The sequence below is a fragment of the Agrilus planipennis genome, unplaced genomic scaffold (genome assembly GCF_000699045.2).
Source record: "Agrilus planipennis isolate EAB-ADULT unplaced genomic scaffold, Apla_2.0 scaffold269, whole genome shotgun sequence".
NCBI lineage: Eukaryota > Metazoa > Arthropoda > Insecta > Coleoptera > Buprestidae > Agrilus > Agrilus planipennis.
In genome coordinates, this window is record NW_020438982.1 from 182,659 (window position 1) to 209,241 (window position 26,583).

Here is a 26,583-nt window from a genome sequence, read left to right on the forward strand (position 1 = left end):
ATTAATAAATCATTACACTGCTTTGGATATCTTGTGAATATTAATTAAGTAACATGTAATATTATAAATGCTGTGTCGATAAAGAAATTACAAAAAGCAAAATATCATCGAAATGAAATAAAAACTAATGTTAAACAAAAACGACAAAATGAGTAGATTGCCAATTATCATTAATAATAGAGATTGAACGTTGTCAATGCACAAATTAAATTTTGAAAAAAATTAGAAACAAAATTTAGTGAAGATCAGTAATAATTTTTTTTTTACATATTATCATACTACTTACGACTACTTTTCAACTGGGATGGAGTTAACGAAGAAATAGAACGGTTTTTAACGGGTTCATCAATTTTTTATAAACACTATTACACATTTCCCGAAAATATAGTTATAATGACTGTATTGTGAACAATGCGAAGCAGCGTAAATGGAAATTTAAAGACTGATATATCGCAAAAAGTATTTTTTAACTGTTATTAAATTCGAGTAAGCATGTCGCCAATGTCTATTTTTAAAAATTTTGCTTATTATATTTAGATGCTGTCGATGTCCATGGGAATATATTTCTATGTACGTAATTTCATGACCTTTGATTACTAATAATAATCATGCTACATAAGATAACATTGCAAAGTAAATTTCATACGAAGATCATGCGCTACTTTGTACATTAGTTTATATTTTACATTNACCTAGATTAGATTACTGTTTGCAAATAGGTAGTTAAGGATGTGGGCTGTTCTAGTTTTAGGGAAATGCGAAGTTTAGCTCAGGATAGGAAAGAGTGGAGGTACATGTCCAACCAGTCTTAGGACTGACGACCTTATGATGATGAAATTCGCTGCACACAATTTCCTAATTTTTTTGTTAAAAATATGTGTTTTTATTTCCTAATAAATAAATAACTTAACCATAAATCCAACACCTTTTAAACGTATTAACTGACCAGCCCAGTTCATTATCAGGATATATGTATACTATACAGGTCTCTCTGATAATATTATTACTAATGAGTCAACTGTTAATATATCGTTATATACCATTGAAATGCTATCGCAAAGTATATTTTCATATAATCCATAAATGCGTAATATATAAAAATTGCTGTAATCACTCTACCTAAGAGCAACTCCCATTTTAGTTTTAGTAAAATATGACAAAATTATAAATAAAATGTAAATCAGTCGACAAATTTTACTTACAAAAGCGAAGTAACCGAGAAATTGTTCGCTGAGCACCTTCGTAAGCACTGTTACAGAAAGACATGGCTTTCTGCATCACCATTTTCACTTGTTGAATTTATTCGGATTAGCACTAGGCAATACACATCGCTACTTTTAGCACATCTTTATTTATGAATCTGGCCTTTAACAGTTGTAATTAAAACATTATTAAACAATTATCATGTAGGTATTCCATGAATGGATTTCTGTACGACAACCGTGATTTTAATGGAATCAATACCTTAAACGCACGCGCTCTTATTTTGTTGTTTTAAACATACATACGTCTATAATGCTTGTATTGTATATTATTTATAAGTACAGTTAATGTTCTGTAACTCGTATTCATTTTTAATTCGAATATTTTTTGTTCTTTCTGTTACGTATTGTTTTATATTTATTTCAAACTTCTTAATTCGAATTTCTCTGACTTGGGATTCGAATTACATTATAAACTGCCCTTTAATTCGAATTTCTATTAATTTTCTTCGCAGCAAAAGGAGCTTCGAGTTAGGGGAATTTGACTATATTGGGTTAACTCATGAAGTAAATATTAAACAGCCCTACAATTAGCACATATTTAATTACCAAATAATGGCAATTCAGGAAAGTTTTTATAATGAAAATACTGTCTATATGATGAGCGAATAAGATATATTCAAATTAATTTGTTTTGAGATGTAATATGATTTTTTATTACTTTGCGTACACAGGGTAGTCCATTAAGCGCGCCTTGCTCTTTATTGGAAGAAAATGTTTCTAATAAAAAATGTCCCTGGTCAAATCATCCATCTACAGAAATTAATTTCAGGATATACCGGAAGTATAGATATTTCTGCCTTATTTTAAACGGAACGACGTGAATATTATTACATTTTTGAATTCAGCATCGATTTTAATGTCCAATTTGTTAAGCATAGTTTTTGCCTGCGCGGTATCTTTTTGGAGTTATTTAGTAATTTCTAGAAAATTTGACGTTTGTAGTACTTCACAAAAATTTTAATATCTCTCTAATTATACTTGATAAAAAGACGCGGCTGCCGCTGTTGCACTTGGCTTTCCATCTAAAAATTTCTTTCAAAGCACATTAAATCATTACACTAGTAATATTCAAACTTTAAATGTTTCAAACATCAATAATTCTTTTTTATTCAAATGTTCATTTTGACGTTGTCGGATGCAAAATTATACGAGGGTGGATTGATAAGTTTCCGGCCTAACCAAGAGATGACGCCACTAGGCCTACCTTGAGGTGACATTCTATAGTACCATCCTTGGATAGCTTGTAGCTATAGTTTCAGCCCGATCTCCTTGCTAGTGTAGGTTTGACAGCACGCTGAACAAGACGCCTCTGTGGTTTTCGTAAAAATGGAAAAGCAGGAAAATCGTNATGTAATATTATAAATGCTGTGTCGATAAAGAAATTACAAAAAGCAAAATATCATCGAAATGAAATAAAAACTAATGTTAAACAAAAACGACAAAATGAGTAGATTGCCAATTATCATTAATAATAGAGATTGAACGTTGTCAATGCACAAATTAAATTTTGAAAAAAATTAGAAACAAAATTTAGTGAAGATCTGTAATAATTTTTTTTTTACATATTATCATACTACTTACGACTACTTTTCAACTGGGATGGAGTTAACGAAGAAATAGAACGGTTTTTAACGTATTGTCTCTAGTTTTAATTTAAAAAATGTTAAACAATTTTTTGTTAACTTTCTTTAAATTGATATAAATAAAAACGTATTTACGCGGTAAACACACAAACAAAATAAAAAGTTGAAACGCACCTCAATTTCTTTTTGTTCCTGATACGTTTTCATTGGCAGTGCGAGTGATCTAGGAACAAAACACCGAAAGTAATGGCATTGTTCAGCTGTGAGATCCACAAAGCTACTTTAAGCCCTTTCCACCTTATCCACCTGCGCCAGACTGACACTAACGAACAAGGACGAAATCCCTTTGATTCACATTTTCCCGGGGAAAACAACTAACACGCCGACAACTACGCGAGACCGTATCGCAAGTACTAAATAAATAGGCGGACTAGCGATCCGTATGATTTGACATTTTCGCGGAACAGCGAACCAAGGAAACTGTTAAAAGTAAAAAATGCGAATCGATGAATGAATGAATGGATGGATGGTGACCATTTATTTAACGGATAATGCTTAGACAGGAGGAAAGCGCTAAGAGACATTTCCTGTGCACTAAATGACTAAATGCATCGTTCGTCAGCCTGAATAGATACCGGCTGACATTAAAAAAAGGTTATTATACTAATGCTCGTCTATTAGGTCACTGAAAATCGACGCAATTTTTAACATGAAGACTAAAAAGAACCATTATTTTTAAATAATTAAAAGCTAATACAAATATTACATGTAAAATGAAAAATATGGACAAGTGAGTGGACCTTGCCTCCGTACGGTTATATTAAACAATGAAGTTTAAACAAAAATTAAAAAGGGTGGAAATCGAACACGTTCAAATGTATTATGTAATTTTGATATGAAAACAAATTGGTTGAATTTTGACCACACGCGAAACAAGTACAATTATATAGGCAATTAGCTGAGAAATAGGTTGGTAGAACACCTTCTCAGACATGGGATTAAGGACTACTTAGAAGCAGAAACAGGAGTTAAGGGTAAATAAAGGTAGGCATAGATTCTTTAGCTTTAGAAAAATGAGAAAATTTGTTCAAGATAGGAAGAAGTGGAGGTGTGTTCAACCAGTTTTCAACTGAAGACTTCATGATGATGATGTCAATTTTATGAAAAGATGCATTTTGAAGACTCCAGATATCCGAAGTTTTTATGAGTTTTCTTACAGCAGTATGGGGCTGTCGACATTTTCTGTTCACTTAAAGAAAGGTACAGCGTTGACGATACGCACAAACGAATATCTGTCGTAGGCGGATCCCCCGAATATAACCGATCGTTTACCGTCAGATGTTTCCGATTAAAGCCTCTGGCGCCGTAAATAACTTCTAACAGTTACGCATATTAAAGCAGTCCATGCATATCGATTTGACACTGTGTACCTTTCTTTAAGTGAATGGACTTTACTTCTAGCGTTCCTTAAAGAAAGAGCCTGCGAGAAAGACGCACGATAACATGATCCTACAATAAGGATTCATTTTGAGATATAGATTTCTAAAGGAATCTAGTTAATTATTATTGGACCAAAAAGTAATAACAAGAATTTATAAGGCAAATTTTGTTAGTTTTGCCAAGCGCATTCACCATTTATTACGACAAAAAAAAATGCAAACACTGTATGCTTCTAAAGATAGTAATACAAAATATCTTATGTAAGTTATACACAAAAAAATAAAATCTACCTATTCTTAAATATCTTCATAAAGTTGGCAAATATGGGTTTTGCACTCTGCTACTAAGAAATTAAGAATTTTTGGTACGGATTGCATTAAAAAAAAGAACCAATCAAAAATATAATGTAAAATGTTTGAAAAAAACTTCAAAAAGTTTGTTTTTAATTACTAGTAGTGTTCCTAAACCATAAATTAATTTTTATATGCATTTATTTTCTCAAAGCGAAAGCGACAATTTTGGTAAGAAATTTATGTATCAAAAGATAAAAAAACAAAATATTTAGACCAACTTTTTCATCTGAATTGAATACTCATATTCCTTTCTTTTAAGCAGAATATCCATGAATTTTTTTCTAGTCTAATATGTGGAGATCAAAAATAAATTTCGCATAAAAACCTAATGCTTCCGCTAGGAAAGTTACAAATCGGAAAATAACCTCTGCAAAAGTTATTGGGTTCAAGGATGTAAGACCCGAATAAATTAAAAAATAAAATTGGGTATCACAGGGCTTCACTAGGGTCCCGGATCTGGTACCAACTACAGAATTAGATTAGAACCCAATAACCGTAGAGGTAATTTTTTGATTTAGAACTTCCCTGGAGAAATATATGCTGATTAAAATGGGAGTAGACATATTAAAGTTATTATGAATAAAGTATAAACGCGTCGTCTTTCTTTCTCTCCCTATCTTATTATTTATTTAAACGTCATCAGCTTCAAAAAGGAATGAAAAAACTTTCTTATATCGTCAGTCGCTCTTTCGCAACCCTATTATTGGCCGTATAATTTTTGTTTCTATTCCATAAACGGCAACTATGAATGTTATGTTCAAATTACGCAAAAGAAGAAGATAAAACCGGTAAACGAATTTAATTAACCGGCTATTTCCACCCTTCAAAAGTCTATTATCTGACGGATCATAAAGTATTCGCAGTTCCTATTCGCTACAAGCGCTTCAAAAGTGTTTGTGGATCATTTATCCTTTTACTTTATCTGTATACGACACAACTCATGCACGGGAATTGATCATCAAGTCACGTAATTTTGACTGTAATAAATGACATTTAGCACTTATAGGTAACATACACCGCTACAACAAAATGTAGATATGATTCTAAGGAAGACACAAACTAATACGTAGAGTATAAATTGTAATATTCATTTTTTCTATACCAAAAATGTGCTTTTTGTATTACAACTACAGATTAGATCTCATTAAAAACTGAATTTCCTGCTTGCTGTCAATGGCTTAAAGATAAAGTAATATTATTAAATTTACTCAATACTGACAAAATTAGTTCTGTTTATTAGAGAGATTCTTGAACATTGAAATACAGATGTGGAAAATTATACCTAATACACACCTGTAATTACTGTTTATTTCAATACTCAATAATTGGAGCACAGCACAGACTATTTTAATTTTATTTATTAAAACATTTCTTCTCATGTATCTTGCTAGTAACGTTTTTGTGACTAACAAAAAAATAGTGAATTCATATCTTATCAGTTAAACACTCCTTAAAGATTATAGTAATATTGCTGCTTTCGTTTATCTGTATAATACGTACATTATAATTTCAGTAATACACACATACTAAAGTTGAAAGCATTCTTCCCAATTCTTCCCGTAATATATTTCAATGAATAAACCCAAGCAAACTCATGGGGTGAAATATTTTTTATTTCGTTATATAACCATGCGAATGTTTCGCTTTACAGTAAGTTATTAAAATTTCATCAGGCCTGTAATTTGTATCTGCAAATTAGAAGTAGGTAACATCAACAGAAAAGACACTTCATTACTGTAGTTTATGAAAATCACAAAGTTACAATTCCGGGAAGTTTTGGTTGTTACCTACTGTCAAGTTCTTCATTTCTATTGATGCTACTTTGCAGTCCCTAAAAAGTTTTCATCCCTAGAGGTTGCTTCAGATTCTTCATTAAATATAATATTTATTTGATTTACATCATTTTAAGTGTTTAATTCAATAATCCAAGGTGTAGTATTTTATGGAGTAGAGATATAGGATAGAAAGAGTACAAAAAGGTACAATGTAGGGAAGAAGTATATCAAATGGCTTCTAAACTTGAAAAAAGTACAGCCGATTATATTATGTGAAGGGAAAAAAAAATGTAGAAATCAGGAACAACTAGAGGAATGGAGAAGAGAGAGAATGGATGTAGAGAATATGGTGAAGAAAAGGAGTTACGAAATAATAAGAGGAAAATAGTTAAAAAGTATAGAAAAGTTAAAATATGTGAAAGGGTTGAAAGAATTGCTGTGAGAAGAATGGCAAGAGGACTCATTACTAGAATACTTGAGGGAAAGAGAGGGTATAGCAGTAATAGCGAAATTTAGAATGGAGAATGAATGTAATGAAAGAATGTGCTGTATGAAAGAAGAGAGCAGAAAAGATAGAATATGTTGAAAAGGGAATGAGACGTTAAGACATGTTTTAGAAGAGGATGTAAACGATAAAGCAAGGGAAGAATGTATAGAAAATTGATAAATGAAAATGGTAGGGGACTGACAGTATCAATAGAAATTTTAAAGAAAAGAAAAAGGGAAAGGGAGGGTAGATAACAATAGTTAGACAAAAAAAGGTTTACGCGTAGATATAAGTAAAAGAGGAAAAATAAATATTATCTTATTCTGTTGACATTATTATAAAATAGAATTACTCTTAGATTTATTATAATACATTCAAAACAGGGTACGATAATAAGTAGGGAAGGTACTTCTTTTATTGTTAGAGATGCAGCATGAAGGATGGGAAACGGAAAAGAATGAAATGTAAATAACCAAGGAAGTTTGAATAAACTATTTACATATATACCATTTTAAGTGTAGAATCAATGCGTTTTTTACAAAATGCATCCTTCTCTGTTTTATATCTAGCATCCCCGACTTTTCATACACGTTGTATGCAATGGCAAAACGTTTCAAACCTTTTTTATTGCCAAAATACACGGATCGACAAATCTCGCAATACGTTTCGACGTTATCCACGAATAAAGGAAGTATATGTATATTCAAACATGATTTTCGTTTGAGTGAATTAAGTAATCCCAAGTAATAAAGATGATAATAACACTTAAATGACGGTTAGACTCTATTGTTACGAGTGCGTGTGAGAGAATTCGTCAAGACGTTAATGAAACAATAAGGCGAATCGCGAAAATCTGACTTCATTCAATAAGGATGACATTTCGCGGCACTCCCTTAAATGGCACACCCTTTCCTTCGGGACTACATAAAGGACACGGAAGCACGAGGCGTGTCTGTTTCAACTAAAAGCGCTACTTTTGCTTTATTTTTCATTTTATTTTATGCAGAACTCTGACATCGACTGACGGAAATTAGTAGGTAGTAAAACCCTGTGTTTCACTCACTTACAAATTGCTTTGTATACTTTGTATCTTAAACATTAAATTGATTTTGTAATAGAAAGGAAAAAGTATTTCTAACAAAGTAAACGTACCTGTACGAATTAGCTATTTTTTCATGAGAAACTCTTCTTCTAGTTTTCTTTTATATTTTAAAACTAGTGGTTAAATACGCCGAAGGGAAAGCGACAATTTTGGTAAGAAATTTATGTATCAAAAGATAAAAAAACAAAATATTTAGACCAACTTTTTCATCTGAATTGAATACTCATATTCCTTTCTTTTAAGCAGAATATCCATGAATTTTTTTCTAGTCTAATATGTGGAGATCAAAAATAAATTTCGCATAAAAACCTAATGCTTCCGCTAGGAAAGTTACAAATCGGAAAATAACCTCTGCAAAAGTTATTGGGTTCAAGGNATTCTCTGCTAAAGCTGTAGGGGCCCCGGTAAGGCTTATGTGCCCTGGGCCTCCAATAGGTTAAAGACGGCCCTGTCTGTCATACATATTTATTCGAATTATTGATACAATTACTTAAAGCCAACACAACACAAACAATTAATGTCATAAAAGATTGCCGTGACTTCACGAGCATAATTTTCTCAAAATAGTTTAGTGCCGAAGTGAATAAAACCGTTCAATTTCATATTTAATAATTCATTGTAAAAAAAGTTTGTTCCCAGTATTGTTTATATCGAAGTTATATCCACTTCGGCAATAAACCATTTTGAGAAAATTCTGCTTTCAAAGTCACAGCAATTGTTTATGAAATTAATTGTTTGTGTTGTGTTGAGTTTAAGTAACTTTATCAATAATTCGATTAAATATGTATGACAGAATGTATTTTCGGCTATAAACCCATACCGCCTACGATCTATTTATCCGTTTTTTCTGGACATTGCAGAATAATTAATAAATAGCAATTATTTTGAAAACTGTCAAGCGTAGACGCTAATATGCCTTAATAAAATCGAAAGAGAATTTAATTTTGTATCCGACAACGTCAAAATGAACATAGCTTTCGATTTGAAAAAAATAAGTTATTGATGTTTGCAACATTTAAAATTTGAACATTACTAAAGTAATGATTTAATGTGCTTTGAAAGAAATTTTTAGATGGAAAGTCAAGTGCGTTTCATGTTCTCTTCAACAGCGGCAGACGCATCATCTTTTTATCGAGTTTAATTGCCGAGATATTAAAATTTTTGTAAGCTACTACAAATTACAAATTTTCTAAAAATTAGTAAATAACTCCAAAAACATACCGCGCAGGTAAAAACTATGCTTAACGAACTGGACATTAAAATCAGTGCTAAATTCAAAAAAGTAATAGTATTCAGGATGTTCCATTTGAAGTAAGACAGCAGACGGAATATCCGGAAGTCCGCCATCTCTGAAATTATTTTCCGCTGACCAGGGATAACTTTTATTGGAAACAGTTTTTTAATTTCAATTGCAAGACCGCAAGATATACTTAATGGACTACCCTATATAGTTTCTATGCAAATCAAATACTTTTTAATACAATCGGCGATAAGAACAGATTTTTTAAAGATTTTAATACTACGAAATCTGCCGATTAACGTTAAATAAAAGCGAGCAGTTGGTATGACACCCCTATCTGTCTTCTACGGTATAAGTAGTGCTCCCAATTAAATTCGACAATTAACGCGAGCTACCAATTAGTCTGAAAGCATCCTGCCTAAATTAACCTCTTTTCTAAATTATTCGACCTTTACATTAAGTCTCCGTGGACATATTTACAGGCCAATTAAATTAATTAGCTCGTAGTAAAGGGAAAGTAAAAGGTATAGGTCAATAGACGTAAAGCTCTTTTTAAACTTCCACTTTTCTTTAAATAAAACTTACGTAAAAAATATTAAACATGGCGGATTTACGTTATAGGTCCGTTACAAAATGACGCCATGTTTATTCTGTGACGGTGATGTTTCTATTCCTCGGGAACAGTATATTTTTTCTGGATAAAAGATATTTTCTGTACCCCTGTCGATGTGTGTACAAAATTTCAAGATGATCAAAAAACAGATTCGCATTTATAATATTAATTATACATATAAATATTCGTACCGTTTATACATTATTTTTGAAATACTAACGATAAGTAAGAACGAATTAAAATTTTAATAATTAAAAGTTTCAAATTGCTTCGCAACAAATTTAACCTGTTCCATTATGTGACAATTGAAATGTCCGTTTTAACGACATAGTAACTACAAAGATAATAAGATCGAAGAGAATAAAGGTATTTTATGTAAACATCAGGCCTTTAATTAAAATGTTACTGTTGCGACAAACTCTACTAAAAACACATTATCGGCATGTAAAGTGCTTTCTTCGTAAAAACTGGCCGAGTTCAGACTAATATGTAATATTACGATAATGATAAATTGCTTGAAAATTGATTATAATATTATATGATTGTTCGGCAGTATTTTACCTTTTTTTTATGCATATTATTATTAATTCCTAAATGNTTAAAGACTGATATATCGCAAAAAGTATTTTTTAACTGTTATTAAATTCGAGTAAGCATGTCGCCAATGTCTATTTTTAAAAATTTTGCTTATTATATTTAGATGCTGTCGATGTCCATGGGAATATATTTCTATGTACGTAATTTCATGACCTTTGATTACTAATAATAATCATGCTACATAAGATAACATTGCAAAGTAAATTTCATACGAAGATCATGCGCTACTTTGTACATTAGTTTATATTTTACATTTTTTACAAATTATATCATTAAAGGTAAGATGACATTATTCTGACTTTTTATCTTTTGTACCATATAACTTTGTAGTTAATTCTTATAAATTGTTGAAGAGATGGCATATAGAAAATACGATAAAGATGCGCTATATATACGAAAAAAATTAAAAAAAAACCTTATAAAACGAGAAAAAAAAACAGTAGAATCTCGATAAGTCCAAATACAAAAGCACGTTAAAAAGTTTATAAGAAGAAAGAAGCAATCTTTAAAAAGTAGAAAATATAAGAACGAATGCAATAAAATAACAAACAACAAGGACACTACCACTTCAATATTTTATCGTTGGATAATTTATCCTTTATTTCTTCCGAAAATTGTACGGGACATAGTATTATCAACTAGATATTCCGAGGTTTTGTTTCAGTTCAGAATTTTTTTCAACAAGATATTAAAAATATTAATTACTGTATAAAATCTAAGAACTTTGAGACTAAACAGTGAATTTGTCTTCAGTTTTTACAAAATAAGCTATTATTTAATAAAACAGTTATGTAAGACAATAATAATTATACAGTTACACCTAAAGATATATGGCTTAATTTTTAATATTAATTAGTGACACAGTGTTTGATTATCAGTATTGTTTCCTTTAGTTTTATGAACAAGAGGCCCCCTTAAGTATAAGGCCCCATACAGAGGCACTGCAAACAGTCAATATAAATTTACACTAGCCAAGAATAACAAGTAAGGAATGTTTCAAAACCTGAAGGGGAATTTTCTAAAATTATTACGTTACCTAGGTGCTAATTATCGAGATTCTTCTGTATTAACAAACGGCTAAATAAAATGAGTACCTGGGGAATGTTGGGAATCAGTGGTATCGGTTGGTCCATTTTTAGTAGGACTTGGACTAGAAAGTCTGCGAAGTTCGATATTGTTCATCCGTATGCCGAGTCCCTCTCAGCAGCGGAAACCCTGTTGTGGGTAAATAATTAATTCGATCATTTTGTGAACGTAAAACGCACTGTGGAAATCGAATAAAAAGTTTTTTTACCTCTAACTGCAACAATTCACTCGTTAATCTGTTTTTGACATTAAGATACTTCTTTACATATTCTTTTCAATACGCCGATAGTAATGAATCGTTGTCGATAGAGGTGAAAGCATGCCCAATAATAATCGTAATTAATTTTTGTAATTACTTTGAATACAATGCGTTTAGAAATATTGATGACAATTCAAAAATTTTGAGCTGTTTTTAGAGCAGGGTGTGAGTCACATAACATTAACTAGGATCACCTATCATAATTTTTGGGGTTCCGTATGTCCGATTGGAAAATAGAACCCTTATACGATCACTCTTGTGTCTGTCTGTCCGTTTTTTATTTATAAACGCTGAAGTGAATACATATACCTAATGTAAACTTAAAATAATTATAGTGGCTTACAAGTTTTTGATATCAGTTTTTAAAAGTTAAACATAATATTGTTTATGACCTATTAAGTTTACACTTTCGATAATTTACGAAAAACAATGATTATTATTAAGACATAGTGAAAACTCTTCATAACGAAGTTCTTCCGAGTCTAAGCATTTTCTATACAAAAAGTATACATACGTTTTAAATGAAGTTTGACATAAAAACAAAACTTGTGATAATGGACTGACGGTGAGACTACAACTAATATGTAATACAAAGTCTAGTCTAAAGAGGATGTAAATATTGATCTAACAAAGAAAATTCGATCTTTAACCAAAAATGCAAATAAACATATAAAGGATAAATATTCGATGATTGAATAATAGCGATGTGTTGTATCTAATGATATACATGTTATATCGTAGTTTAATTAATAAATAATCCATAGTAAGTCGATTACTAGAAGCATTTGCATTTCCAACATCAACAGCGATTTGAAGGGATAATTCATAAATCTGTTCTGGTACGCAAAAATACTAAGATACAAAGGAAAGGAAGACTTGAACATTGTAGACGCAATACACGTTATTAATACAACCAGAGATTCTCTTACTTCAATAAGGCATGAAGAAGATATAATTTTCAACTTTTAATAGAAAGTTCCAAATTTTTTGCTAGAAGAGTTCAAATTAATCTAGGACAGGATTTTCAAAGATATCCCCGAAAACGAATAATTCAATCAAAAACTGATAACTGTGAATCGAATGCAGCGGCTTTGATATAAATATGTTTTAAAGAACATTTTTATGCGTTTAAGATAAAATTAAAAAATTTTTACAAGATAAACTCAAAATGGTTGTGGAACGTTTGAATTCAATCTCAAACATTTTCACAAACCCTTTAGACAAAAAGAATATTATAAGCGAAAATACTGAAAAATTGACTGCTACACGTGATCATATGGCTGAGTCATAACCGCTTCATACGCAATTATAGATATTATTTGATATATGCTCTTTTATGTAAGGAATCATGAAGTAGCCAGGGCCGTCTTTAGAGTTAAGACCGCCCCGGGTCCTGAAGGTAGCTACTAAATTTAAAATAGCTATTCGTCTTTGTCAGTTAATAAATACAGCAAGCTTTTCGATGGCTTCTAACGAAAAAAAATTACTTTACATAAAATAGTTTAAGGGTCCATCATTAAAAACGAGAGCTATAATGCCCTAATGATGATATAAAGCGAAAAAGATCTTTGCGATGCTATTGAACTAAACAATATGGTGAATTTGTAGACGAAACACAGGCGAAATTCATAATATTAACCGACTATATTAAGAACGTCTTTGGGGTTCGATTCCCGGCGAGGGTGTGATAGAAGCAACAAAAAATTTTTCCTCAACTTGAGATAATTTGTAGTGGAATTAAATTAAGTAGATTTAATATTAACGTTTGATAATTATTTTTATTTATAAATGCATATCTTTGCGCGCGTGTATGTAAAACATTAGTTGGAAAATTAAGGTACAATAGTTGACTAACTACAATAATTAATTGGTTGTGCCTCCTCCCCCTAAATAGAATATTTCGCTAGTGCCCTGGCCTAAGATACATGTGTAAGATGTCAATTTTTACCAGAAAAGTTTTTTTTTTAAGTACAGTATTTTTTTTTCTAAATCACCTTTGTCTATTGTATCTACAACAGTAATGATTAATGATTTAAAACAATTCTCGAAACGATTTTTACGCAATAAAAAATACTTGGAAACAAAATGAATTAAATAGGCATGTATTTCTTAACAAATTGATAAGTGGGCTTTCAAACTAATTTCAAATAAAGTAAAGTCATAATAGCGAATAAAATAATAGCAACGTGGTAATTTTAAATCGGACATGTATACATTTGCTCTTATTATCGCAGTGAATAATGCAGACGCTTGTATTTTCAACAATGGAATAGAGAACAACAACGGCATTCACTCATAAATATTTTTTAATTTTTGCAAAACAATGAAAATTCCCCTTTGGACAAAAGTGGCATTGTTATAATTACAAATACTCATAATAAAATTGCAAGTAATTCAATTTTACATTAATATGCATGCAGTGAAGTGACTTAAATATTTAACTTACGTCTGTATGCAACAATCACAAATTCGACGATTCTTATACTAAGTGACATAATTGTCTTCTAATATTTGTGACTCGGTTCATCAATTTTTTATAAACACTATTACACATTTCCCGAAAATATAGTTATAATGACTGTATTGTGAACAATGCGAAGCAGCGTAAATGGAAATTTAAAGACTGATATATCGCAAAAAGTATTTTTTAACTGTTATTAAATTCGAGTAAGCATGTCGCCAATGTCTATTTTTAAAAATTTTGCTTATTATATTTAGATGCTGTCGATGTCCATGGGAATATATTTCTATGTACGTAATTTCATGACCTTTGATTACTAATAATAATCATGCTACATAAGATAACATTGCAAAGTAAATTTCATACGAAGATCATGCGCTACTTTGTACATTAGTTTATATTTTACATTTTTTACAAATTATATCATTAAAGGTAAGATGACATTATTCTGACTTTTTATCTTTTGTACCATATAACTTTGTAGTTAATTCTTATAAATTGTTGAAGAGATGGCATATAGAAAATACGATAAAGATGCGCTATATATACGAAAAAAATTAAAAAAAAACCTTATAAAACGAGAAAAAAAAACAGTAGAATCTCGATAAGTCCAAATACAAAAGCACGTTAAAAAGTTTATAAGAAGAAAGAAGCAATCTTTAAAAAGTAGAAAATATAAGAACGAATGCAATAAAATAACAAACAACAAGGACACTACCACTTCAATATTTTATCGTTGGATAATTTATCCTTTATTTCTTCCGAAAATTGTACGGGACATAGTATTATCAACTAGATATTCCGAGGTTTTGTTTCAGTTCAGAATTTTTTTCAACAAGATATTAAAAATATTAATTACTGTATAAAATCTAAGNTGAAAAAAATTAGAAACAAAATTTAGTGAAGATCAGTAATAATTTTTTTTTTACATATTATCATACTACTTACGACTACTTTTCAACTGGGATGGAGTTAACGAAGAAATAGAACGGTTTTTAACGTATTGTCTCTAGTTTTAATTTAAAAAATGTTAAACAATTTTTTGTTAACTTTCTTTAAATTGATATAAATAAAAACGTATTTACGCGGTAAACACACAAACAAAATAAAAAGTTGAAACGCACCTCAATTTCTTTTTGTTCCTGATACGTTTTCATTGGCAGTGCGAGTGATCTAGGAACAAAACACCGAAAGTAATGGCATTGTTCAGCTGTGAGATCCACAAAGCTACTTTAAGCCCTTTCCACCTTATCCACCTGCGCCAGACTGACACTAACGAACAAGGACGAAATCCCTTTGATTCACATTTTCCCGGGGAAAACAACTAACACGCCGACAACTACGCGAGACCGTATCGCAAGTACTAAATAAATAGGCGGACTAGCGATCCGTATGATTTGACATTTTCGCGGAACAGCGAACCAAGGAAACTGTTAAAAGTAAAAAATGCGAATCGATGAATGAATGAATGGATGGATGGTGACCATTTATTTAACGGATAATGCTTAGACAGGAGGAAAGCGCTAAGAGACATTTCCTGTGCACTAAATGACTAAATGCATCGTTCGTCAGCCTGAATAGATACCGGCTGACATTAAAAAAAGGTTATTATACTAATGCTCGTCTATTAGGTCACTGAAAATCGACGCAATTTTTAACATGAAGACTAAAAAGAACCATTATTTTTAAATAATTAAAAGCTAATACAAATATTACATGTAAAATGAAAAATATGGACAAGTGAGTGGACCTTGCCTCCGTACGGTTATATTAAACAATGAAGTTTAAACAAAAATTAAAAAGGGTGGAAATCGAACACGTTCAAATGTATTATGTAATTTTGATATGAAAACAAATTGGTTGAATTTTGACCACACGCGAAACAAGTACAATTATATAGGCAATTAGCTGAGAAATAGGTTGGTAGAACACCTTCTCAGACATGGGATTAAGGACTACTTAGAAGCAGAAACAGGAGTTAAGGGTAAATAAAGGTAGGCATAGATTCTTTAGCTTTAGAAAAATGAGAAAATTTGTTCAAGATAGGAAGAAGTGGAGGTGTGTTCAACCAGTTTTCAACTGAAGACTTCATGATGATGATGTCAATTTTATGAAAAGATGCATTTTGAAGACTCCAGATATCCGAAGTTTTTATGAGTTTTCTTACAGCAGTATGGGGCTGTCGACATTTTCTGTTCACTTAAAGAAAGGTACAGCGTTGACGATACGCACAAACGAATATCTGTCGTAGGCGGATCCCCCGAATATAACCGATCGTTTACCGTCAGATGTTTCCGATTAAAGCCTCTGGCGCCGTAAATAACTTCTAACAGTTACGCATATTAAAGCAGTCCATGCATATCGATTTGACACTGTGTACCTTTCTTTAAGTGAATGGACTTTACTTCTAGCGTTCCTTAAAGAAAGAGCCTGCGAGAAAGACGCACGATAACATGATCCTACAATAAGGATTCATTTTGAGATATAGATTTCTAAAGGAATCTAGTTAATTATTATTGGACCAAAAAGTAATAACAAGAATTTATAAGGCAAATTTTGTTAGTTTTGCCAAGCGCATTCACCATTTATTACGACAAAAAAAAATGCAAACACTGTATGCTTCTAAAGATAGTAATACAAAATATCTTATGTAAGTTATACACAAAAAAATAAAATCTACCTATTCTTAAATATCTTCATAAAGTTGGCAAATATGGGTTTTGCACTCTGCTACTAAGAAATTAAGAATTTTTGGTACGGATTGCATTAAAAAAAAGAACCAATCAAAAATATAATGTAAAATGTTTGAAAAAAACTTCAAAAAGTTTGTTTTTAATTACTAGTAGTGTTCCTAAACCATAAATTAATTTTTATATGCATTTATTTTCTCAAAGCGAAAGCGACAATTTTGGTAAGAAATTTATGTATCAAAAGATAAAAAAACAAAATATTTAGACCAACTTTTTCATCTGAATTGAATACTCATATTCCTTTCTTTTAAGCAGAATATCCATGAATTTTTTTCTAGTCTAATATGTGGAGATCAAAAATAAATTTCGCATAAAAACCTAATGCTTCCGCTAGGAAAGTTACAAATCGGAAAATAACCTCTGCAAAAGTTATTGGGTTCAAGGATGTAAGACCCGAATAAATTAAAAAATAAAATTGGGTATCACAGGGCTTCACTAGGGTCCCGGATCTGGTACCAACTACAGAATTAGATTAGAACCCAATAACCGTAGAGGTAATTTTTTGATTTAGAACTTCCCTGGAGAAATATATGCTGATTAAAATGGGAGTAGACATATTAAAGTTATTATGAATAAAGTATAAACGCGTCGTCTTTCTTTCTCTCCCTATCTTATTATTTATTTAAACGTCATCAGCTTCAAAAAGGAATGAAAAAACTTTCTTATATCGTCAGTCGCTCTTTCGCAACCCTATTATTGGCCGTATAATTTTTGTTTCTATTCCATAAACGGCAACTATGAATGTTATGTTCAAATTACGCAAAAGAAGAAGATAAAACCGGTAAACGAATTTAATTAACCGGCTATTTCCACCCTTCAAAAGTCTATTATCTGACGGATCATAAAGTATTCGCAGTTCCTATTCGCTACAAGCGCTTCAAAAGTGTTTGTGGATCATTTATCCTTTTACTTTATCTGTATACGACACAACTCATGCACGGGAATTGATCATCAAGTCACGTAATTTTGACTGTAATAAATGACATTTAGCACTTATAGGTAACATACACCGCTACAACAAAATGTAGATATGATTCTAAGGAAGACACAAACTAATACGTAGAGTATAAATTGTAATATTCATTTTTTCTATACCAAAAATGTGCTTTTTGTATTACAACTACAGATTAGATCTCATTAAAAACTGAATTTCCTGCTTGCTGTCAATGGCTTAAAGATAAAGTAATATTATTAAATTTACTCAATACTGACAAAATTAGTTCTGTTTATTAGAGAGATTCTTGAACATTGAAATACAGATGTGGAAAATTATACCTAATACACACCTGTAATTACTGTTTATTTCAATACTCAATAATTGGAGCACAGCACAGACTATTTTAATTTTATTTATTAAAACATTTCTTCTCATGTATCTTGCTAGTAACGTTTTTGTGACTAACAAAAAAATAGTGAATTCATATCTTATCAGTTAAACACTCCTTAAAGATTATAGTAATATTGCTGCTTTCGTTTATCTGTATAATACGTACATTATAATTTCAGTAATACACACATACTAAAGTTGAAAGCATTCTTCCCAATTCTTCCCGTAATATATTTCAATGAATAAACCCAAGCAAACTCATGGGGTGAAATATTTTTTATTTCGTTATATAACCATGCGAATGTTTCGCTTTACAGTAAGTTATTAAAATTTCATCAGGCCTGTAATTTGTATCTGCAAATTAGAAGTAGGTAACATCAACAGAAAAGACACTTCATTACTGTAGTTTATGAAAATCACAAAGTTACAATTCCGGGAAGTTTTGGTTGTTACCTACTGTCAAGTTCTTCATTTCTATTGATGCTACTTTGCAGTCCCTAAAAAGTTTTCATCCCTAGAGGTTGCTTCAGATTCTTCATTAAATATAATATTTATTTGATTTACATCATTTTAAGTGTTTAATTCAATAATCCAAGGTGTAGTATTTTATGGAGTAGAGATATAGGATAGAAAGAGTACAAAAAGGTACAATGTAGGGAAGAAGTATATCAAATGGCTTCTAAACTTGAAAAAAGTACAGCCGATTATATTATGTGAAGGGAAAAAAAAATGTAGAAATCAGGAACAACTAGAGGAATGGAGAAGAGAGAGAATGGATGTAGAGAATATGGTGAAGAAAAGGAGTTACGAAATAATAAGAGGAAAATAGTTAAAAAGTATAGAAAAGTTAAAATATGTGAAAGGGTTGAAAGAATTGCTGTGAGAAGAATGGCAAGAGGACTCATTACTAGAATACTTGAGGGAAAGAGAGGGTATAGCAGTAATAGCGAAATTTAGAATGGAGAATGAATGTAATGAAAGAATGTGCTGTATGAAAGAAGAGAGCAGAAAAGATAGAATATGTTGAAAAGGGAATGAGACGTTAAGACATGTTTTAGAAGAGGATGTAAACGATAAAGCAAGGGAAGAATGTATAGAAAATTGATAAATGAAAATGGTAGGGGACTGACAGTATCAATAGAAATTTTAAAGAAAAGAAAAAGGGAAAGGGAGGGTAGATAACAATAGTTAGACAAAAAAAGGTTTACGCGTAGATATAAGTAAAAGAGGAAAAATAAATATTATCTTATTCTGTTGACATTATTATAAAATAGAATTACTCTTAGATTTATTATAATACATTCAAAACAGGGTACGATAATAAGTAGGGAAGGTACTTCTTTTATTGTTAGAGATGCAGCATGAAGGATGGGAAACGGAAAAGAATGAAATGTAAATAACCAAGGAAGTTTGAATAAACTATTTACATATATACCATTTTAAGTGTAGAATCAATGCGTTTTTTACAAAATGCATCCTTCTCTGTTTTATATCTAGCATCCCCGACTTTTCATACACGTTGTATGCAATGGCAAAACGTTTCAAACCTTTTTTATTGCCAAAATACACGGATCGACAAATCTCGCAATACGTTTCGACGTTATCCACGAATAAAGGAAGTATATGTATATTCAAACATGATTTTCGTTTGAGTGAATTAAGTAATCCCAAGTAATAAAGATGATAATAACACTTAAATGACGGTTAGACTCTATTGTTACGAGTGCGTGTGAGAGAATTCGTCAAGACGTTAATGAAACAATAAGGCGAATCGCGAAAATCTGACTTCATTCAATAAGGATGACATTTCGCGGCACTCCCTTAAATGGCACACCCTTTCCTTCGGGACTACATAAAGGACACGGAAGCACGAGGCGTGTCTGTTTCAACTAAAAGCGCTACTTTTGCTTTATTTTTCATTTTATTTTATGCAGAACTCTGACATCGACTGACGGAAATTAGTAGGTAGTAAAACCCTGTGTTTCACTCACTTACAAATTGCTTTGTATACTTTGTATCTTAAACATTAAATTGATTTTGTAATAGAAAGGAAAAAGTATTTCTAACAAAGTAAACGTACCTGTACGAATTAGCTATTTTTTCATGAGAAACTCTTCTTCTAGTTTTCTTTTATATTTTAAAACTAGTGGTTAAATACGCCGAAAGTTAATAATAATATAAAAAATATTTGTTAAAAAGAGAAGCATACGAAATTAGCACCATTCTTTTTGCTATAATTATATAGGTATCTATATTTATAACAACTCCTATTCGCTACAAGCGCTTCAAAAGTGTTTGTGGATCATTTATCCTTTTACTTTATCTGTATACGACACAACTCATGCACGGGAATTGATCATCAAGTCACGTAATTTTGACTGTAATAAATGACATTTAGCACTTATAGGTAACATACACCNTTCAAAACATGAAGAAATGGAAACTGCATAGATTTAAAAATTAATTTTTAAAATCCAACTTATACTTGCAGAGATTGTACAGGTTTACAGATTTTTAATTGCTTTTAATAGATATCACTTTAGATAGTCAAGGAAACTAGCCAAAAAAATTCTTAATTTCATTAATTTAAAGCTCCAACTAAACTGAACTGAAGAAAGAACAATTTTCCTGGATTTACGAAGGGCAATTTAGATTAAACTTTTGATAAGTCTCTTTTGTAGAAATACAGTAATCGAAAACAGTGTTAGTTATTCAATAATTAATAATAATAACGCGTATTTAGAACAGTTCTAAGTGTACGTCGGCTATTAACAAATAACATACACGCTTTCCTTTATAGGAAAATACACCTTAAGGGTGGCAGGAGTTGGAAGACCAGTGAAGCTTTACAATAAAGGTTTCAGAAGGAGAAAAGGTCAATAAATTATTACAGACAAATTAACAAATAGAAACATAAAATTTATACAAAGTTCTAACAAAGTTTCCACCTCAAAGAGTTGCGGTCTCGGACATTGTCCATTTAGCTATGTGGTTAGGCTAATCTTGAGTTTTACTATTTATTAAACATTATTTCTAAGAAAAATTGTTGTTATTAGTACAATATGCACCAATCTATTGTATATGATTTTCTTTTTCCTCGTGATATTGTGACATTACTATGAATCAATCAAAAAATTAAAGATTTAAATATTCCAATATTCGATATATGATGATTTCAACACTTAATATTAAAAAAAATTAAACCTGAAAAATATTTCATCCATTCTTATTCGAAAATGAATACTTGACAACAAAGTGGAACTTAGGAACTATTAATACAAACATTTAATAACTTACTTCTCCGAGTACTTATGCGGGACAGAGAACCTCAACCTTGCATTTAAATAGGCGCTCGAGTGTCTAGATATTTAAAATTTTGAATATTCAAATATTTGGATAAGTATTCAAATCATTTAATTTGTGAGCATTACTTAGATCCTACATATTAAGAAGGAAGACATAGGTTAATGAGTTTATCAAAATTTGTTTCAACAAATTATTGAATCAGAAGAAGATTCCATTGATTAAAATTTCCGACCGTAAATTTACATTTATAAGGTAATATTAAAGCAAGTACCTAATCTTAAAACGTAGGCTGTTCTACAATTTACTTGTGAAGTTTAGTAAACGTTTTTCCTTTATATTTATAAAGAAGAATTCTTTGGAGTACATTTTCCGCAAAATCACTCAATATATCTCTCAGAATACATACATACATACCTGTATATATGTGTATATTTCTTTGCTATTTATAATTAGCGCTTTCAAATTTTGAGCTACGAAATCCAGAAAGATAAAACGAAGAAATTTTCCTGAATGAACACATTTTTAGAATATTACTGTCTCTATATTCTATCTCTTCTAAAATTCTCTTACGCATACATGTTTTTGACGATGAGTATTTAAAAAATAAATAAATGAAAAATGTGTAAGTTTGTAACATTACTACATCAAATTTCTATTTTGCTTTATTCTAATTTGCAGTTATTCATTAAATACAAAAACGGAAACTGACGTCAGACAACTACCTTTTACGATTTTGTATACCTTCATACCTATGCGTGTTACACTACTTCTAACGACAAACACTACAGCACGCGTTCTACAAAAGTTTTAGTATGAAAATTATTAAACCAATTCTCGGAACACTCGTAATTTTAAAGACTTGCTTTGTAACCATTCAATAATGCATTATTAGAACATTTTCTCGGGACTTAGGCACATAAAAAGAAGTAAAATAAACTATAAAAAGTGCATGTTGTACTAATTTGAGGCAATACAAAAACAAATTATTTAGAATATCTACCTTTGAGAGTTCTCTGATTAAATTGTTTATATAAGTCACTTTCTGTAACATATATGTATATATGTATATGTATTGCACAGCTTCAAATATTTTATTTCACGGATGGCGGAATATTTGACTAAAGCCTTAAAAAAAGTCATTGCGTAGCAAACACATCCACACAACACAACAATTTGAATACAAATAAAGGTAACGGGTAACGCATGGGTAACGCGTAATAACACGTATGTAAAAACTAGAAGCTAAGCTAATTAAATCATTAAATTATAATTGTGCGCGAAAAAGTTATGCGCAACTACTGCTTACTCTTCGCTGGAGTAAAAAACTTTTCGACAACGAAAATATCGAAATTTCTTCTAAAATAAATCAAAGAAAAATACCGAAAAGAGTCACATAAAGACAGTTATTTTCAGTTCATACAAATTGTACTATTGGCTATACTTGGGTACCTATATCTATAGTATATTAAAAGAGAAAAGTTTGGCGGGTTTATAAAAAAAATTGAATAACTAAAACAAATAAACAAAAGACGTGGTTATTTTAATAATCTCCAACTATATTCGTTTAGATTAATGTAAAAACTGATAAATACGTTTTAATCTTTATAATGAATAAATCAATCAACTATATCTAGTATCAGTCTGCTAGAAATTGACTAACTTTGTTTGAAAACAAGAAATTTATTTCAATTAATTTGAGAAGCAACATATAGAACCCCGCACAATCAACTTGACTGCAATTGGAGTATGATATTTTTTACGACTTTGTGATCAAAAGTTCCCATGTTCACGAGATCAAAAAAAAATCTGACCCACGGATCGAAGCAGCTCATGATTTTCAGTCTAAAATCTATCTAATGCTTAAAACATAGGATTTTCAATCGATTATTTCTTCAAGCACTCAAGATACATATTTATGTAGAAATGACCAATATCTTCAAAAGTTGTTGGGTCTAAATGGTCTCTTCAGCCTCGTCTCTATAACTATATCCCAGTTCGATTCAAGAGCAACTGTATTTCCGAAATGACCTTAGTAGTAGTCATCAAGATTGCACTAAAAAGGTGCTCCCTTTTAGATCCAATAACTTTTTCTTGGACATTTTTGCATTTTTAGAGTACCTACTACCTCAAGAGATAACCGTAGATAAAGTTATTATACATTTAAATAGACTGAAAATTGTGTGCTACTTCGATTCGTAGTTTAGGATCTCATGCCCGTAAGAACTTATGATCAGAAGCTCATAAACATAAACAGCTCCACACTGTAATTGCAGTAAATTGCGCGGGTTCCATTTTGGAAATTGCCTTTTCTAGGCTTTTTTTAGAATGGCCTAAATCTACAGAAATGATAAATGATAAATTCTAATCACGAAAAATTGAAAGGTCTGACCGTTTAATTTAGAACTGGTCTTTGGTCTTTGGTCTGCTTGAAGGTTGAAAGACGGTATAAGACAATAAATTTAAGCACTGATGTATGTATTTCAATATGAGATTTCAACAAAATTAGATTATTTAAAAAAACTACACTTCTTTAAAGAATCAAAATACAAAAATTATTGACAAAATTAAAATACATCACAAAGAAATGTAACACTTATTTGGATAATTATTACATTTTTTATCAGTGGTTATAAAGGTATAGGTACATATCAAAACCAACATTAAAAATACATCTATACAATCATGCAAAATATCGGATGTTAACCGTTAAAAACAACGTTATTAAATTAAAATATAGGTATATAAACAAACACAAAATTTATTTAAAATTACCTTGAATGTAAAATTCTTCCGATGTCTGTGGTAAAGCTTGGTATTCCGCTTCATTTGCAAAACACCTTTTCCTTAAAAAGTTCCACTTATTTAACATATTTTTAAATAAATTGGCAAATAATAACCTTTTTACACTGTTGTAACGGCAAATTAACAAACACAAACAACTTATCAACAACTTTTAACTACTTATGTGTGGCTGTTTTGATAAAAAAACAAATGAATGTATGAAAAAGTTTAAAATCAGTTCTACCAATTTTGAAATTTACGTACCTTTTCCATTAAATAAAAATAATATCTAAAGCATTTTTTGTCAAAACCAAACGTAAGTATTAAGTAATTTCTGAGCGTTATTTTAATGCCTAAATTTAATTTCTTTAAATAATTGTAGTACAATTAAAAATATTACAGGTTAGATAGTTGTAAGATTGGCAATCCGTTCAAGTTTATTTATAAGTGGAAATCTAATCTATGGTGGAAAAACATAACCTTGCTGGAAGTTAGGTTATATTTATCTTCAACATTTTTCAACTAATAATAGAAGTTTTTATAAATGCTTTTAGAAAAGAGTAATTAAAGATATTTTATATACAGATAATGTCTTTCTTAGTGAGTCGCCTAATCGGTAATAGTAGGCTTTATGTGAACTCCTTAAAATTACGGAATTATCCTAAAAATACCACCATACTTCAAAACATTATCAGATCACAGTCAGATCTTCAATCCTATCAAATAGTTGATCCTAAACACGATGAAAATGTTTCTAAAGGTTTGTTTTTCATTAGTATATTCAAAACATGATAACCTTTCTTGTAGATGTTATTCAGAAAGTAAGTAACCAGATAGCTAATAACCAGCAAGGTCGTATGTTTGCAGTAGTACATGTAGCTGGTAAACAATTTAAAATTACTACTGGAGATTTGATAGTTATTGAAGGTTACTGGCCCCCAGACATTGGAGATAAACTGAATTTAAATAAAGTACTTAATAATTTCTAATGTTTTGCAAACATTGATCATATTGTCCCTGCAGGTTCTTGTACTTGGAGCAAAGGACTTCTCTCTAATAGGAAGGCCTATTGTTCAACGAGGCTTGGTGAATGTTCATGCTGTAGTTATTGAAAAAACTCTATCCCATACTAAGACACATTTTCGCAAAAAAAGGAGGAAACAGTATACAAATATAAACTGTAAGTATAATAGAAGGAAACTTATCTGTTTCTCACATGTTTCTTATAAAATAGTAAATGATATTCTTTTATTATCTCTATCTAATTCTTTTCCTTTTAATAAATTCATCGGTTTTTATTGTATTTCATTCATCATTTTCTCTTTAGTTTCTTTCTCCTTTTCTTCTTTTGATTTAGTTGTTACTCCTATTTGGTATTATTCCTTTATTTTTATTTTGTGTCATACTCCTCAGCTTAATATTTTTTTCCTCTATTCTCGTGTGACCATTTGTTCTTCTCCAAGGATTTAATCTGCAATATTTTTTTATTGTATCTCCATTATTTATTATTANTCTCCCTATCTTATTATTTATTTAAACGTCATCAGCTTCAAAAAGGAATGAAAAAACTTTCTTATATCGTCAGTCGCTCTTTCGCAACCCTATTATTGGCCGTATAATTTTTGTTTCTATTCCATAAACGGCAACTATGAATGTTATGTTCAAATTACGCAAAAGAAGAAGATAAAACCGGTAAACGAATTTAATTAACCGGCTATTTCCACCCTTCAAAAGTCTATTATCTGACGGATCATAAAGTATTCGCAGTTCCTATTCGCTACAAGCGCTTCAAAAGTGTTTGTGGATCATTTATCCTTTTACTTTATCTGTATACGACACAACTCATGCACGGGAATTGATCATCAAGTCACGTAATTTTGACTGTAATAAATGACATTTAGCACTTATAGGTAACATACACCGCTACAACAAAATGTAGATATGATTCTAAGGAAGACACAAACTAATACGTAGAGTATAAATTGTAATATTCATTTTTTCTATACCAAAAATGTGCTTTTTGTATTACAACTACAGATTAGATCTCATTAAAAACTGAATTTCCTGCTTGCTGTCAATGGCTTAAAGATAAAGTAATATTATTAAATTTACTCAATACTGACAAAATTAGTTCTGTTTATTAGAGAGATTCTTGAAC

The 26,583-nt window shown here is 30.6% G+C and overlaps 2 protein-coding genes across 17 annotated transcripts in view; one reads left to right on the forward strand and one right to left on the reverse strand.

Annotated features, from left to right (window-relative positions):
- The window catches only part of LOC108741343 (probable phospholipid-transporting ATPase IA), a 41,476-nt gene extending 16,879 nt beyond the window's left edge, over positions 1-24,597 (reverse strand). For 4 of the 16 annotated variants that reach the window (XM_018476136.1, XM_018476137.1, XM_018476140.1 and 1 more), the window contains exon 1: positions 24,417-24,596. In XM_018476136.1, the coding sequence (XP_018331638.1) occupies positions 24,417-24,513 (97 nt within the window). In that variant the 5' untranslated portion in view covers positions 24,514-24,596. Of the gene's footprint in view, positions 1-1,202; positions 1,454-3,022; positions 3,347-5,934; positions 6,036-11,549; positions 11,671-14,246; positions 14,442-15,385; positions 15,711-18,297; positions 18,404-22,644; positions 22,815-24,416 lie in introns of those variants that run through there. The other 12 variants (XM_018476139.1, XM_018476135.2, XM_018476123.1 and 9 more) reach the window with 10 other exon arrangements.
- A 282-nt stretch (positions 24,598-24,879) lies between these two features.
- Positions 24,880-25,929, forward strand: LOC108741324 (39S ribosomal protein L21, mitochondrial). The gene is made up of 3 exons (XM_018476092.2): positions 24,880-25,185; positions 25,233-25,396; positions 25,449-25,929. The coding sequence occupies exons 1-3, from the start codon at positions 25,014-25,016 to the stop codon at positions 25,893-25,895; spliced, it is 783 nt and encodes a 260-aa protein (XP_018331594.1). The 5' UTR covers positions 24,880-25,013; the 3' UTR covers positions 25,896-25,929.
- The last annotated feature ends 654 nt before the right edge of the window (positions 25,930-26,583 follow it).

What these genes read in the sequence shown, in the direction of transcription:
- LOC108741324 (XM_018476092.2), top strand. Translation starts at nt 25,014, where the DNA reads ATGTCTTTCTTAGTGAGTCGCCTAATCGGTAATAGTAGGCTTTATGTG. An exon ending in CGATGAAAATGTTTCTAAAG is followed by an intron (nt 25,186 to 25,232) that starts GTTTGTTTTTCA and finishes CCTTTCTTGTAG; the next exon opens with ATGTTATTCAGAAAGTAAGT. An exon ending in ATAAACTGAATTTAAATAAA is followed by an intron (nt 25,397 to 25,448) that starts GTACTTAATAAT and finishes TTGTCCCTGCAG; the next exon opens with GTTCTTGTACTTGGAGCAAA.